The sequence below is a fragment of the Manduca sexta genome, chromosome 23 (genome assembly GCF_014839805.1).
Source record: "Manduca sexta isolate Smith_Timp_Sample1 chromosome 23, JHU_Msex_v1.0, whole genome shotgun sequence".
In the NCBI taxonomy this organism is placed as follows: domain Eukaryota; kingdom Metazoa; phylum Arthropoda; class Insecta; order Lepidoptera; family Sphingidae; genus Manduca; species Manduca sexta.
The window spans coordinates 1,424,137-1,439,931 of record NC_051137.1 but is presented as its reverse complement, the minus strand read 5'-3'; the positions used below and the strand labels follow the sequence as shown (position 1 = coordinate 1,439,931).

The window sequence follows — 15,795 nt, the reverse complement described above, 5'->3', positions numbered from 1 at the left end:
GCTGGACCAATTTCACTAATTTTTTTTTCGTTGTGTTCGTTATTGTCAGGAGAAGGTTCTTATGAAAAAAAAAAAATTCAAAAAATGACGCGGGAAAATAGAAAATTTAAGAAAACTTAACGAAAATATTAACTTTATATAATTGTCAGCGATTTAAAGAATGCGCGCTGCAAATTCATAGTTAAGGCGAGACAGCGTCTGTCGGGTCAACTAGTTTATCTATATGTCATAATTGAAATTGGATAATAAATATTTAAATTAAGGTCGAGACGGGGTAAGACCGGATCATAGGGTAAGGCCAAGCTTACAGCTAAACCAACTAAAGTTAATTCAGTGACCAACAATTACACATTATGAAATTATTCTATACATTGTGTTGACCGTATTTGGAGTATAGCTGTAATATTGACTAACGATTTTGCTCTGTGAACTGACCTACCTTATAAACTCGTAAATTCAGATCCTACATGACAAACGGGTAAACTCAAAATCTAAACAAGATTGGAAAAATACCAAATAGCAATGAACTGTTTGTACCAAAAATAAGTCCACAAAATTCTTGGCGTTTAAAAGGATCTTTAAAGAAAAACAGACTTTGAAATAGATATTTTTATTCATTTAAGGAAGTAAACATAGATGTTCGCATGTCGAGGTAATTATCACAGTCTTACAGCTTAGCTTCGTCACTTACTACTTACTGAGATTACACATACAAGTTGAATTTTAATTAACATCTAAACACCTATGTATGAAGTCGCTTGTCAGGGGCCTTATTCTCTTTGGAGAAGCGGCAGTAGCGAACCGAGCAAATGCCAGGGCCTCGCGCTTACTGAGGACTTAGAGGACCTATTATTACAAACTGTGGAATTTTTTTTGTTCCGCTCGTAGCCTCGTCATTTTTTTCTAGCTTCTGGAGCCTAGCTTCAGTTTAGGACGCCACTGACAAAGTAACCTCGTAACACAACCGTGTTACCTTATCTTGTTGAAATTTGCGTGGAATGGTACTCTGTATGCCAATTTCTATTGTCTTAAACCTGACGCGGTGCGTTACGTGCTTGTTACGCATTGTCAAAATAACCTATGGTATTGAGAATAAAGCCCCTGATGTTAGGCTCAGTAAACAATATCTTCATGTGCCAAACAATATAATTACGAAGTACTGCATGGAACAGCGCTTGTCGCCTTATACCGCTTAAGATTTTGCGATATATATTTCGTATGGCCCATTGAATTATAAATATACATAGTTGTTATATTATTGTAAATTAAGTAGGTATACGAAACGAAAAATGTTTACATGATCACATAGTCATAAAATACAACTTGTATTCACATTACTTAAAAATATTTAAAGACTACCACCAAATTAACACCACAATAAATATTCACTTTGACATTAAAAGCAAAAGTTAAAAGCATTAGATTTATACATATTTTCAAAAGATTTTTATTCCACATCACACAAAACATTTGGTTATTCTCTATGTATATACAGGATATATTTTCTTGTTGTATCAATTTAACTAAAATATAGGGTTTGCATAAGTTTATACCTATTTATTAAGGTATCATAAAAACCAACTTCTAACGAGATTTTAACAGTGCATATACTACAAGCAAATTTCATTTAAATTTAAATCCAATATCAATAAAAGAGAGCACAATTTTGTACTTGTCCGCAATAATGTCATGGATCTGTTACAATATTATTTGTCCAAGTGTAACCAACTTTCTTACTTTCAATTGTTTTCAACAGAGACCCAAATTGATGTTTATTTTATAGACAGATTGTTACTTTGGATTTGTGTTCGGCAAGAATATGGACAAAAGTTGATAGAAATATCATTTCACACACATCACGCCATTATCCCCACTGGGGTAGGCAGAGGTGCAACCAGGGCATCCACTCTTCGCCTGTGTTCCATCCCGTGATGTTATAGTCTAGCCTATTACTATATAGGGCACAGATTCCAGACTTCGAATGGATAGTAAGCAGAAAAAGCCATTTGCCCGACCTGGTATTCGAATCCAGTACCTCAGAGCGGTGTGGAACCGCGCTCGCAATACAATTACGCCACGGAGGCAGTTAATAACAAAATTTCCCCTGTAATTTATATTTATATTCCACATGGAATTATTGTAACACCCTCATGATTACACTTAATTCAATAACAAATAAAACAAATATTGTAACTATCGATAATAATTAATGTTTTCTTACTGTAATAGCAGCCAAGAATGTGAATTATTAACTGTGTGAAGAATCCACGCATAAAATTGATAGAAAATGCGAAAAATAAATTTGAAATGCAAGATAAGATAAATACAAGAAAAGAAATGCAATGAACATTTATATTATACTAAGTTAGACTAACAAATCTTGAAGTACTATATTGCGCAAGCGCATCCAGATGTGTTTACACTAGCTGCAATAATTCAATTCTATACACAACGACGTGTCAAAGTCCTGCAAGCTTTAACATTTGTAGTAGTTAGCGTGCCGTGATTATGTAGAATGTAAAAAATACTTGGCTTTCCAGCTAATCAATCTCAGCTTTAGTACCTCGCTTTACATTCACAGATGAAAGTACTAGCATAACTTTAGAAATGAGTTAACAAACACAGTAGTTACAGAAACAATACAGCTTACAATAAAAACAAAATCTTTAAACTATTGCAATAGAGTTAAACATATTTATAAAATATATGTTTTATTAATTTTCCCTCAATATTTATAATCTTTATAACTAGTTAACTACTTATAAAATAAACAAAAGACGCTAAAACATCACGTTGGTAATAACTAGGTTACTTACGTATTCAAATCATTTAACTCACGCACTCATACATAGAACCATAATATTTACTTATCCAGATGAAAATTATGTTTATTCGAAGATGATTATTAAAAAAGTACTTTATGATACTATCAATAGCGTTCATTTTTATTTAGACCACATTCAAATAACAAAAATTAATCCGCATTTCGTTTTTTTTTTAAAAGCACTAATGTACACCATGCTTTTGGCTAATTAAGCACGCATTTCGTGTATTTTTTTTTAATATGGACGCATTCGTTTACAGAACGCGACTTATCGGATGTAGGCAAAGCGGAATGAATTCCTGTTTCTTAAACGTGTTCTAAGTATACTCTAGGTTTATAACCGAAGATCCCAAGTTAATCTATCTAATATCCATGAAAATATTTACAAATTATCTATTAAAACGAAACTTAAGTTACTAATATAAATAATACATTTTAGCTTCCCTGAGCGTGGTCGAGGCTTTCCCCTGAAGACTCAAATATTCTTATAGAATATCCGGAGTTCTTAAATTTACAAGTTGCCCAGACCATCTGTATAGAATTTAAAACTTACTAGCTCCCTTGGTTCATTAATATATTTATTTAAAACTTTAACAAGAGTTTTTCACATAACTATGGTTGTTATCTAGATCAATCAAGCCGGCACAATTGTATCCACTGGCAAGAGGTAATAACCTCTCGTCAGTCGACAATATTTGACCCAATAATTAATGGACGATGAATGGAATAGATTCGCCTCCCTACCATCAAGTGTAGCGGGATCACAACGCCCTGTTCGTATAAAAATAAAATACACATATTTTAATACCTAATAACGTACACTTAAAAAACCCGTTAAAAGAATAAAAGTACTTAATAGCACTCAAGTGAGACAATATTTATAATGGGAATAGTAATTTCAGAAATGGTTGAAAAGGTGGGTATGTATTTATAGGTTAGGAAATAGTGTGCTGCGATTTCAACATTTGAATAGTTATAGAGAGCTCCACTCAGTCTCTTTCTTTAATTTGTATCTTCAATCAACCTGAAATACATAATGATAACAGAGAACTAACTAATCGATTCCTTATTGAAATTCTTTCGAAATGAATACCGCTTAGAAATAAAGTTAATTCCTTACTTCGAATCCACGCAGTCCATAGAGCATCAATTCTCCATGCCGAGCTGTGCTAGTGGACCGGCGGTCTCTAGTCGTTCATGACGAGCTGTATGTAGTCGATGACGCGCGGGTCGTGCAGGATCTTGAGATGCTCTGCGCCGGGCAGCGGCAGTGACTTGAGCGCGTGCGGGCCGCGGAGACGCCGCTTGCGCCAGCGCTCGCACGCACTCAGCGAGCGCAGGTTGACGGTGCCGTCGCCGTCGCCCGTCGCCAGCGTCGGGTACCCGTCCAGCCACGTCCCGGGCTTGTACACCAGTCTGGACGGGATAGAACAATTTTTGTTTCTAATGGTAAGCGATAAGGCCCCGCATAAACAGTAGAAACATCATCCCACACCTTGAATTACAAAGTATTGTTTGGTCTTCCACTGAGCTCGCCATCCTGAGACATGATCTGACACAACTTGTTTACTTCTAAAATCTTACTTATTGCATTACATAATACCAAGATCAAATTTGCAGCCAACTACAAACCATCATACACATAAAAAAAAACACTTTCAATCCGTATACATCTAAGACAAAAGTTTTACCCAGATTGTATACTCCATCTCCTGAAATTACCACCGAGTGTATAGTAACCATATTGATGTACCAGCGTGCATTTAAACAATGTATAAAACTGAAAAGAGCTTTAACGGTAAAGGAACACATCGTGAGGAAACCTGCATACCTACATGAGAAGTTCTCTATAGAAATTTCAAGGGTGTGTGAAGTCAACCAACTCGTACTGGGACAGCGTGCCTGTCTGGTCTGTCCAGCAAACCTGTGCCCAGCAGGGGAACAGTACAAAATACAGGGCCGACATTATAATATAGGAGCAGTTACCTCTCTACGGTGGATATGTTGTATCCGTAGATGCAGTGCACGTCGACGCCGGGCGCGCTGAAATCGTTCATGTACTGCTCCGTGTCCTTCTTCATCTCCCACGCGGTCGGCAGCTCCATGTCACTGGAATATACACCTTATATTTAAATCTTCAAGTACTTTTTTATTTGAATCCGGCAAAGTGTCTTGTTCGGTGAGATGAAAGCCAAAGAAAATGTCGACTAAACGGCTTTATATCCATCAAAGCAATTAGTGTCAATGTTTATATTCTAGAGCGAAACGTCAACCATCAGCCACCTGCCTTCAACTCTTCCACCTACCTTATCCCACTCCCATGTGGACTACATCATATTTTTTCAAGCATATTACATAATAGATTGCTTTTCGTTTCGACCACCACCTGCCTGACACTTCAAGTATAAACCGTAAATCCTATATACTCACGTGAACAACTTCTGGAAGTCCTTAACGGTGTAGTTGTACTTGTCCGTCTGCACGAGCACTTCTGACGGCTTCCAGAACAGTGGCGAGGGTAACAGCCACGCGAGCGATGGACACGTGATCTGCTGCGTGCGCATGATGCTCTCGCGCAGCATCAGGGAGCCGAGGTCGTCGCCTGGTACACAGATCATCTTATATCACACTTACAGAATTAGAGTTACATAAAACATCTATATTACAAAAAAACTTTTGAGAAACTATCACTTTTGTTAATGTTAGCTATGCTTAAGAAACATTTTTCTGCATTTACGCCTTATTCTAGAAGTGCTATATAACATCTTATCGATACTTGAATCAGCACGCACTCCGTATAAGATGATGGAGGACTTGAGTGGTTAGCATAACGACAATAGTACGAACATGTCGGCGAAAAAGCCCCACTGAGTTGCTCCATCCTTATGTACTAAATTAATCCAACTTGTCACTAACTCCGTCAAGCCGGGACCCGTGACCTCTGACACCTCGATTTAGGTCATTATCACATTGAAGGCGTGTACTAGCCACGACGTACAACGTGTACCCCCAAGGACATGTATTTCGTACGTAATGTTTTGCAACAATGACATTACTATCGCTCGGGTCAAGTCGATCGCTTCCTGATGACATGTTGTGAACCGATAACACAATGACGTATGCCCATCGTCGAGATAATAGTGGTAAATAGTAAACTGAACTTGAAAAGATTGGCTCGAAGCTGGAGAATACTCGACAAGCATGTAGCTCGCTTGAGGGTAGACGCCACATTTTCTATAAAAAGGAACCATTCCACTCATTTTTTTTAGGTTTAAGCTTCCCCATGTTCATAGCCCTGAGATCCTACATTGGGGTGCAGGGGTCCACAAGTTCGTCAACACATGGGAAGCCTATGTTTCCCCGTTGTTAACACCGGGAGGCATCTGCTAATAGGATACTGATACCATCCGAGATCCACACGTATTGATAAGTACTGTATTAAACTTCGCTCGTAAACTAGATTCATTGGATATGAAGTAAGATATGTAGCCTTAAACTTTTGTGCCGGGTTACCGGTCTGGTATGCATGCCGGCATACTAACTCAAACCTAGCAGTAGCCTTCGTTAACGCTTTAGAGAAGGCTTGCTAGCCTGGCTATAATGTCCTGCAAACTGGAACAAAACAGTGACTACACACTGCTGCTTGGCGGCGGAAATAGAATCATGTAAACACGTAGTAATCAGAAATAATCTGGCCTCATATCATGTCGATGACGAAACACGGGTCATTGACCTGCTTATTTTAAAGACCTTTTGCCTGCGGCCCGCGAAAAAGATTTTCTGGAATGCAAGGACTCAAGGAGCGTATAACATTTGGGAGTAATGTAGCTTTCTATAAGTGAAAAAAAAAATAGGTACGCATAACAAAATATATTGCTGTTGTTAATATATTTTAATCGATATCTGCTTACCACCGCATTATTTGCTTTACAGAATGTAGGTAAAATTGTTTTACAATTTATTATAATATGAGTATGGTCTTTAAGAAATCGAATTTCTCTCTCATCTGTTTTGTTTGTCATGACAGGAAATATTAATACTATTTTTCTCTTAACCGTTTTTTTGTATGTCTTGAACTATTAATTATACATATTGTTTGGTAGAACGAATATAGTAGTAAGACTATAGCCCGTGCACATACAGAAACAAAATACAGGGGGCCCAATAGGGTATAAATATAGCGTTTTCGTTTATTTACGCGGCAAAATTTAAAATGTATTTTAAAGGCACTTAATGATTGAATATTTTTTTTTATAAAATTTCTAGAGTTATTTGATCACTTTAAGATTAATTTTAGACACTTCAAAAAATAATTTAATGCCCTATTCCGTCTACAAGGGAATATCCGTCTTTTTTAATTTACGAGCGCTTTTATTGTAAAATAGCTATTAGGTGAGTAGGGAATTCTTTGATCTTTATAACTATGTTGCTATCAAAGCTGTCCTTCAAACAGAATGCCCGTTATTGTAAAAAGGCGGATATGCCCCCGTAGACGGGATAGGGCCCCCTGACCTTACTTAGAATTAATAAATTTTACGCTGTGTCATTCAGTACCTGCGCATTATAAGAAATTTGCATGTACATCATCGCCATGTTTACAATATAAAGTTACGAAACAGGTTTGAATACGATTATGTGAATGTAAATGGTTTGTTTACGCTTAGTCTGTCGACCTTCGGGCCTCGTGGCACTTTGCGTTCATAGTGGCCCACGCAAATGTATTGCGTTCCGGAATCAGCCTGTCTGTATCCGGTGCCAACAGGCCGGCATAATTATGTCGACTGCCGACGGTTAATCATCCCTCGTCAGTTGATATGCTATTGGACCCCACTCCACTTACCATCACGTGGAGTGGGGTCACTTTGCAATGCTATAAAAAAAACTACAAAAATCACGTGAATAATTTCTGCAATGACTTTTCACACTTACTTACCAATAGCAAAGACTTTGACAGCTTTCATCGACCCTGCCCAAGGGGTGGAGAGGGATATGATCCGCTTGACATACTGATCCTTCCACGACTGCTTCTGCAGCTTGAGGAAGTGCATCGCCATCAGTCCGCCCATGCTGTGCACCAGCAGAGTTACCGACGACTTGTTGTTCTTGGTATATGTGTCTTCGATTAGAGTCTTTAATTTCACAAAGAATTCTTTGTTTTCATCTGTAATGGTTTAAGTTGTTACTTTGAAAGTCAGCGGTGCTTGATTTTTTAAGGAAATATTTCGCATGAAATTTGTATGATTTTTAATTTTTTATAACATACAGTAGCAAGACGAAATTATGCCTTAATATTGCCTTTAAATAATTCTTACAAATAAAATTTGTATCAAATATTACAGTAACTTGTGCAATAATGTGCAGGATATACAAAAAAAAATACTTACTAGGTGCTTTTCTGAAATCATACGGAGCACCAACAATAGACACATTCCTTTTATATCCAATCTTCACTAGAGAATCTGCTATGCTATTAAAATATGCTCCAGTAGAGTCATGAGAGGGGTCCAACCACTCCACTGGCTCAGGGTTCCCCCACCCTGGTATCCGTATATCAACTCCTGCGGGGTTGCTAGTTGTTCTCGTAACATTGTCATATTCTAGCCTTAGATTATCCACCCAACAATCTATCACGAAAGGCACAAGAAGCTCCAGATTCAGCCAGATGTTGAAGTAGTTTGGAGATGTTTTTGCGCATATGTAGTGTACTACGGAGGTTTTGTTAAGCCTCGCTTCGAGTTGGCTTCCTCCATCGCCGGGAACTGTTGAATATTAAATTATAATGTAGCTTTGTTTGCGTGTGTATAATCTTGTAAGAACTTTAGCACATATCTATGTATTTAAGTACTTGTTATGAACTTAAGTGTTGTCAACACTTCTCAGTGAATACTGTGCTTTAAGACTTCTTGTACAATATAAGTAATATTTTTAACTATGCTCACTTCTTTTTAAAATAGCCTCACCATTTCATCATTGATTCTCAAATAGTCATCTTATATAATTCTCATTTGACACAATATCTAATACACTAGTGGATAACAGTCCCTTAAATATTGTGAAACAGGTACTAATATAAAAAGGCCAAGTTTCATAGCACATAAATCAAGTATAACTTCACAGCAGTATTGCATTGGTGTATCCTTCATAACACAATGAATCATACAAACCAGTTTGCCATCATAAATAGAAAATGCTTTGCTTATATATACAAATCTTGATGTATGAAAGAACTACCCAATAAATTAAGATTTTGAGAGTCATTTTTGAGAAATTTCTGTGTATACAATTATGCATAAAACAAAGTTAGGTGTGATAATATTTTAAAATTACAAGCTATAAAAAAATCTTAAGCAATAGGTATGAGACATTTTTTTTTAAATATTTCTTAGACCATGCACCTAAAAAAGTTTTCATTGATTAATCTAATAAATTAAACTATCTATGACTCAAACTTTATTTAAAATAATCTGTCTACCATTTGAGCATTTATAGAGATCCTTTAGTAAAAAAAAAAATTGGCTACATAATGTTTATAAGTATGCCATAGGATAACTCAGTAAAAATAAAATTTTTACTCATCATTTTATCCAAATTTTCCTCATTCAATAATATAAAATCGTTAAAATAGTTCCAATACTCACATTCTTTGGCAATTATTTACGACTTGCACTAGGAAAAATTATTACTCAGCTGCAAATCAAATAAATGATCTATCAATTATAATATACTCACTGAGTATGACGGGCGATAGACCCCAAATATTTTGAGCTAAGATTCCGTAAATAAATAGCACTAAAAAATGTGATTTAACACCGCCCATATTTCCGAAAATACGCACGAGCTAATCTGTGCACGAGCTGCTCACTAGCTAAACAGAACACTCGCGAAAACTATTTCGTATTTTTTTTTACGTAATTTTATTAGGGATCGATAGGCAGACTCGACGCGACAGTCTACAATGACACCCGATCATACGATGAGTGATGACACCACTGCTATTGGCGGGGAGAAAAACATAATTGATAACAATAATTATACCGCTGTGAAAACAATCAGCTGGCTAATGTTTGTGTAAACAGATTTGTTATGATTCAAATTGAAGAAATCACAACGCATTCACATTTCTCAGCTTTACGCAAGACAGCTGGCAGCAATAAAACGTTCCATTTCACGTCCACTTCACGTCGAATTATAGAATGTCAACTACGAGCAGAAAATCTTATTCTAAAGTTTTATCTACCACAATTATTTTAGTGTATTTACCGGGATAAAAATCTTTTAACTCTTCACGTACCTACGTTTATATCATCATTCATGTATTATAAGAACATTTTTTCGTAGACTTTCGTGCTAATGATTGGTTTGTTTTCCTGAAATTCATTACATTCATTTTTCGTAGATGATAATTATTGAATTAATTATAGCAGTTGTAGATACACGAGCGGCGTGCGCCCAATTTTTTGCATTCAAAGTGTAAGTCTAGATATTTTTAATGCAGCAGTGGTGGTATGTGGAAATTACGGTGGGTTTCAGCTATGGTTTTCGCTATCATCTTCTGGCGAAAAATTGCCCAAAGCATAAGATAAAAGAGTGTCTGAAGAGGGTTGCGCTTATTTTGTAGACCTATTACCCTAAAACTTATGATTTCTAGGGCTTGCGATATCTATACTCACTCTTATTGATGAAAATATTTAATATTTACTTATTATATGAGAACTTAACAATTAAAAAATCTCTTTATACGCCTGTGATAAAACTAACATAAAATACATTACTTGATTTGGTACATACCAAAGAGATAGGTTTGTGATAGGTTTCGGAACGTCCTTACGAAATGCGCAAGCGCGAATTTTGAGTTAAATAAAAAATGGACAGCTCTTTACTATAATTTATGATTAGTATTTTTAACATAGTTTTAATAGATTTAAGTAGTATTTCGTTGTAATTAGTTAAAATGTTAGGGAAACAACGTATTAAGGGAACAAACACAAGCGTTTTTCGCTCATGTGTTAGATATTGAAATGTTTCTGCAGGTAAGAATTGCATCGCAATCGATTTTTATAGAAGTGTTTTGTTAAAATTAAACATTATTGCAGGGTCGCGTTATAGTTGTTTGGTTATCTTGGCTTATTGGAGGAATTTGCGGTGTTGTTATTTTGTTGATAATCATATGCTACTGCCGCCTAATGCCGCGTCATCAGAAATCTTTCGGTGAGTGCATTCGAGCAATAAAGTCTAATAATTTGTGCAGTAGCATAGAGCATAATAGCTGAATTCAGCAGTGTATTGCAATTAATATTACTGCATACTTGCAATTTTTTTCTTATAATTATAATATGTAAATTGGACGACTGTCGAAAATTAGCACCTATTATGAATTAATAGTAGATTATTATCTAGTTCGTTTTCTATTCGTTTAAATTAACGCCAATATGATCTCCCGTACTCAAATTGGAGGTACAAATAGAAAAATAATCCGTATTTTTGCATTAATTTAGAGATATTGTTAAAAATTAAGTACCTACTTAAGTTTTATTTCAATGTCGATCATTCGCGTAAACATAACAAATAATTAATTACTTAAGTTATAAGTACCCAGATAATATATGATATAAAGTTTGTGCAATTTAACCACAGACGAGCAATATCTCAAAGAGACATATGCAATAAAGGAGAACCATGCGTATACGAGTCAGGAAAACTATCGCATGAAGCATGCAGAGGTAAGCATTTTTTATTTTTAAAATAAATTTATATGGCCTGGATATAAATTCGCAACAAATAAATATTCTAGAAAGGTACATATCTAATTAATTTTTCTTTTACGGCAAAATACAGTAATAGGAAACTGTGACGTAGCAATAGGGGACCGGACTATGCCTGATTTTGTACATTATTCTATATGTAATGGCTTTTAATTCAAAAAAGAAGCATGTCTGCGAAAACAGCATAAAAATTGGTTAAAAAATGAGCGAGTAATTCATATTTAAAATATTGTAATGTGAACAAGTGGGCGCGATGTGGGGATATCGCTTCATCTCTTTCTCTCGCACGCGTTGTAATGCCCGATGACGTCACATGTGGGTATTTTGTCTCTTTTCTGTTTCTTGTTAACTACCCCTTCCACCGAAATTCAAAGGCTTATAACTTATTGATTTTTTACCGGATTTTAATAATTCCTTTTGTGTTATAATTTATATAACATAAATATTTGATAATAGTAAAGAACAAAAATGAGTCCGGTTCCCTATTGTTACCGACTATAACACAGCGTGCGTCAGAAAGAGATAGCGCGATAACCTTATAATAATATTTTATTTTTGCTTTTTTTTTAATAGAAATGTGTTTTATTTTTCAACTATTTTCGATGTTGATTTCACAGTATTTCTTTTTCGTATTATTTTTTGTTATTGTTATTATATATAAAATAGTGTACCAAATAAAACATAAAAAACTACTCTGTTGTTGAAATCGGCGATACTTTTTTTATTTGCTCCCACCGCCCACCATTCTCCGGGTATGGTCGCCACTGCTGTCATTGTCCTAAACAATTCTGGAGCCGTGTGTGATGAAGGTCGTGGCTGCAGGTGCAAGTGCAGCGCCACGCGCGGCCGGTGAGCTACGCGGGGGACGCGGAGTGCCGCCGCGCGCCCGCGCACTGCTACGTGAACCGCGTGCCCGACACCAGGGAGCAGTGCGTGCAGTACGCCTCCAGCAGCAGTCAGTTACTCAAATCATATTTGATTTCACGCGTTTTGTATTTATCCAGTACTGCCCTGGTAATCGATGTAGCAGTAAGTCAGAAAAGGCGGTTCAGCTTTATTGCACGGTCAACTAGATTATCTTGTCGATCTTACTGCAGTTTATCAGACAAGAAAATGCATTTCTAAAACAATGTATTTACTTTCAAAACAGTAATAAAAACATTGGCCACTTTTGACATACTACCCTCTCGATTACCACGACAGAGTAAGAGAACTTTCAGAAACTAGCTCGTAGGTTTATGGGCGTAGATACAGAATTTTTTTTCAGGAGAATGCCCCAGACGAAATAACTCGACTTCCAGATTTGCTTATTGTAGGTTTAAAATCCAAATCCTAAAACTTTTCTAAAGAGATGTGTATATTCCTTGTGAATTATTCGCTTTTACGGTAAAGGAAAACATCGTGAGGAATCCAGCATACCTGAGAAGTTCTATAAGAATTTCGAAGGAATGTGAAGTTCGCCAACTCATACTCAATAGTAGTGGAGGCCAACTCATACTCAGCAGTGGAACAGTATATAATATAGGGCTGATATTATTACAATTTTATTATAGTCTTCCGTGTACAAGCTAGCCTCCTAAAGGGTTTGAAACTCAAATGTCCATCTATTGGCAGTGTTAGATGAAATCGAAACGGCATCGAACATAGACGCGCTGAAGACGCGGTCGCTGCCCGCCTTCCTGCGGCCCAAACCCCGCCCGCTCTCCACCGAGGACGACTTGCAGCAGCTCTACGCGAAGGTACGGACACTGACCTACTCTAGGCATTGGAGAGGAGCCTTACCTAAACATTGATACCAGAAACTTCTAAAAATACACGAAACATCGCGCACTACGTCAACCGCCCATTACGGTTATTTGACGTTTCTGTTTATTTCTTTATTCAACACCACACTATTAACAACTCAATCTAGTTAAGACATCTGCTTTGACATGTACTTCATTTATAGTTTTAATCACTTGGGTAAGAGGTGACTTGGCCAAGAGGTGCGCCAATGTATCTCATTCAGCATCTGGTACATCATCATCGTCAAATTACTTGATTGTTGGCCTCACTTCGTGTGAGTACATTAGTATTCTTATGTTTTATAACATTTTTTTTCTGGCAGGTGAACCTGAGCAAGAAATATAAGAACCGCATGAGGAGTGAGCACGCGGCCATCATAGCGCTGAGCAAGTCGCACAGCCAGTTCTTCGACGCGGACGCCGTCATCGTCTACGACCAGAGGACTGCGCTGTAACTACCACACTGGCACCACACCCGTTGGCATCGTCACTGCAGGTAAAATATCACATAGCAACAGCCTCTCAAGAAGCCAGTCAAATCTCAAGTGACATAGCTAGCATCACGAGCTGCTTTGACTACGAAGGCAATCTCTTCACAGGCTGATGTTGTGACGTCAAAATATCCATGTCCATGGGAATGGTAATCACTTACCATCAGGTGGGCCGTAAGCTCGTCTGCCTTCGACAGCAATAAAAAAAGGCCTACCACGTTCCGAAATAGACCTTTAATCAGTGTCATCATGTCGCTCAAATACTACAATTCTACTTATGTAATACTTGAACGGTCCCTTTGACGATTAAAACGACCTACTGTTTTTATTCCACGATTCAATTGATCTGAGAATGAGGACGTACTCAGATGGACCGGATGGGGTCAATTGTTTGATAATTGAGTTCTTTCTTATCAATAAGTTTTATTACATTCACGCAAACTGAACGGTTTGTGAATGGGAGTTATTATTTGAGAGCTTAGTAATAAATGTTGTAGGTACTCGTGTCATAATTCTAAAGCAACGGTACCTAATCTTTTGGTTATATGGGCCCCAAAGATGTCTTCTTATGGCTTCGGGCCACAAAGTAAATTCATTATATTTAGTGTCTTAAAAACTTAATTAACATTAAATATTTCCATAAAATATTCACAATTATTTGAATTATTTTATGCTTATGAGGTTAATGTAAAGTCAAAAGTGGGAAAGCACGGCGGGCCGCAGGTTGGATATCGCTGATTGGATATTGTTGATAATATAACTATCACAGCTCCAGCTATGTATAACAGTACAACGTTTATTAGTGAGCCGATTTACACTCAAAATGATTCGTGTAGGTACCTATGATATTTTCCGTTAGACACGGCAACATTTTAGAAAGGTTTTAAAGTGTTGAATATTTCTTAATTGTTATATAGCTAAATTAATTATTATAACATAGTATATGCTCATAGGAGATATGACCCCCAAGACTTTAACTTAATCCGACCCTCTATTGTCCAGTTTACGTAATCAGCGTGTAGTCACTAAATATAGCACAAATAGAGTTAGTCAGACTTTTCAGTGCGTATGAAGTCATCAGAAATCATCTGAGTCATTTGCGAGTGCATTTCTCTTATGCTATTGTTCGAATACTTAGTGCATTTGAACAATTATTCGCCAATCATCGCAAGATCGTAAATTTTTTTCCATGAAAAAAGGACATACTTATATAATTAACTCATGACCCTTTTTTGGATCCGTTTCTCATGACGTCATATGCACGTATTCTTTGCCCCTGTCGTCTATTCACATATCCATAGCGTGATTATAGTTGGATAAATAAATATTAACGCGCACACTTAGTATACACTCAATAAATATTATAGATAGTTCGAGTACAGTCGCCCACACAAGTCGATAAAGGATAATGATTTCTTATGTTTACGCGAATGTTAGACATTAAAATTAAATTGTTTTTCGGAATTTATCGCTGTTTTTATATGTTAGTTTTCTTCCGACGTTTTGAAGACTTTGCAGCTTTCGTGGTAACATTGTGAGCTCATTCTGCGTACATGGGACAACCAATAGCAAAAAAATTAAAAAGTTGTATAATTGTAAAATAGGTAGATATTGTTACTTTGATTTTGCGGATAACCAACACCTCAGTCCCTCCCGTGACCACGAAGGCTGCAAAGTTTTCGGAACGTCGGGAGAAAATTAAAATATAAAAACCGCGAAAAAATCCGAAAAATAGTTTATTTTTAAAGTCGGAAAAGGATTTGATTATATTTTTAAATGCGTTTCTGTTATTTATTTTATAAGTTATTATTTTAGAAACAGCCGTTACGTTTACCAAATGAAGGTTTATTCTAACAAAATTCTTGCGCATCGATTGATGTTTATAAATAAGCAGTTTTTCACCTAAAGAATAGCTCAATTTTGAATATAGGAAA

At 36.5% G+C, this 15,795-nt stretch overlaps 2 protein-coding genes across 2 annotated transcripts; one reads left to right on the top strand and one right to left on the bottom strand.

Annotated features, from left to right (window-relative positions):
* Nucleotides 1-594: 594 nt before the first annotated feature.
* On the bottom strand, nt 595-9,845 carry LOC115443568 (phospholipase A2 group XV). Its single transcript, XM_030169025.2, has 6 exons — nt 9,554-9,845; nt 8,209-8,583; nt 7,758-7,985; nt 5,255-5,426; nt 4,811-4,933; nt 595-4,240 (listed from the first exon to the last, which is right to left on the bottom strand). Exons 1-6 carry the CDS (start codon nt 9,639-9,641, stop codon nt 4,012-4,014), a joined length of 1,215 nt encoding a protein of 404 aa, XP_030024885.2. The 5' UTR covers nt 9,642-9,845; the 3' UTR covers nt 595-4,011.
* Nucleotides 9,846-10,629: 784 nt separating this feature from the next.
* LOC115443579 lies at nt 10,630-15,281 on the top strand. Its single transcript, XM_030169036.2, has 6 exons — nt 10,630-10,854; nt 10,918-11,032; nt 11,459-11,544; nt 12,409-12,541; nt 13,201-13,325; nt 13,694-15,281. Exons 1-6 carry the CDS (start codon nt 10,843-10,845, stop codon nt 13,823-13,825), a joined length of 603 nt encoding a protein of 200 aa, XP_030024896.1. The 5' UTR covers nt 10,630-10,842; the 3' UTR covers nt 13,826-15,281.
* Nucleotides 15,282-15,795: the final 514 nt, after the last annotated feature.

Coding starts and splice junctions, on each gene's coding strand:
- LOC115443568 (XM_030169025.2), bottom strand. CDS start 9,641: ATGGGCGGTGTTAAATCACATTTTTTAGTGCTATTTATTTACGGAATC. Junction 7,986..8,208: donor TGATTTCAGAAAAGCACCTA/GTAAGTATTTTT, acceptor AAACCATTACAG/ATGAAAACAAAGAATTCTTT. Junction 5,427..7,757: donor TGTCAAAGTCTTTGCTATTG/GTAAGTAAGTGT, acceptor TCTGTGTACCAG/GCGACGACCTCGGCTCCCTG.
- LOC115443579 (XM_030169036.2), top strand. Junction 11,033..11,458: donor GCGTCATCAGAAATCTTTCG/GTGAGTGCATTC, acceptor ATTTAACCACAG/ACGAGCAATATCTCAAAGAG. Junction 13,326..13,693: donor TGCAGCAGCTCTACGCGAAG/GTACGGACACTG, acceptor TTTTTCTGGCAG/GTGAACCTGAGCAAGAAATA.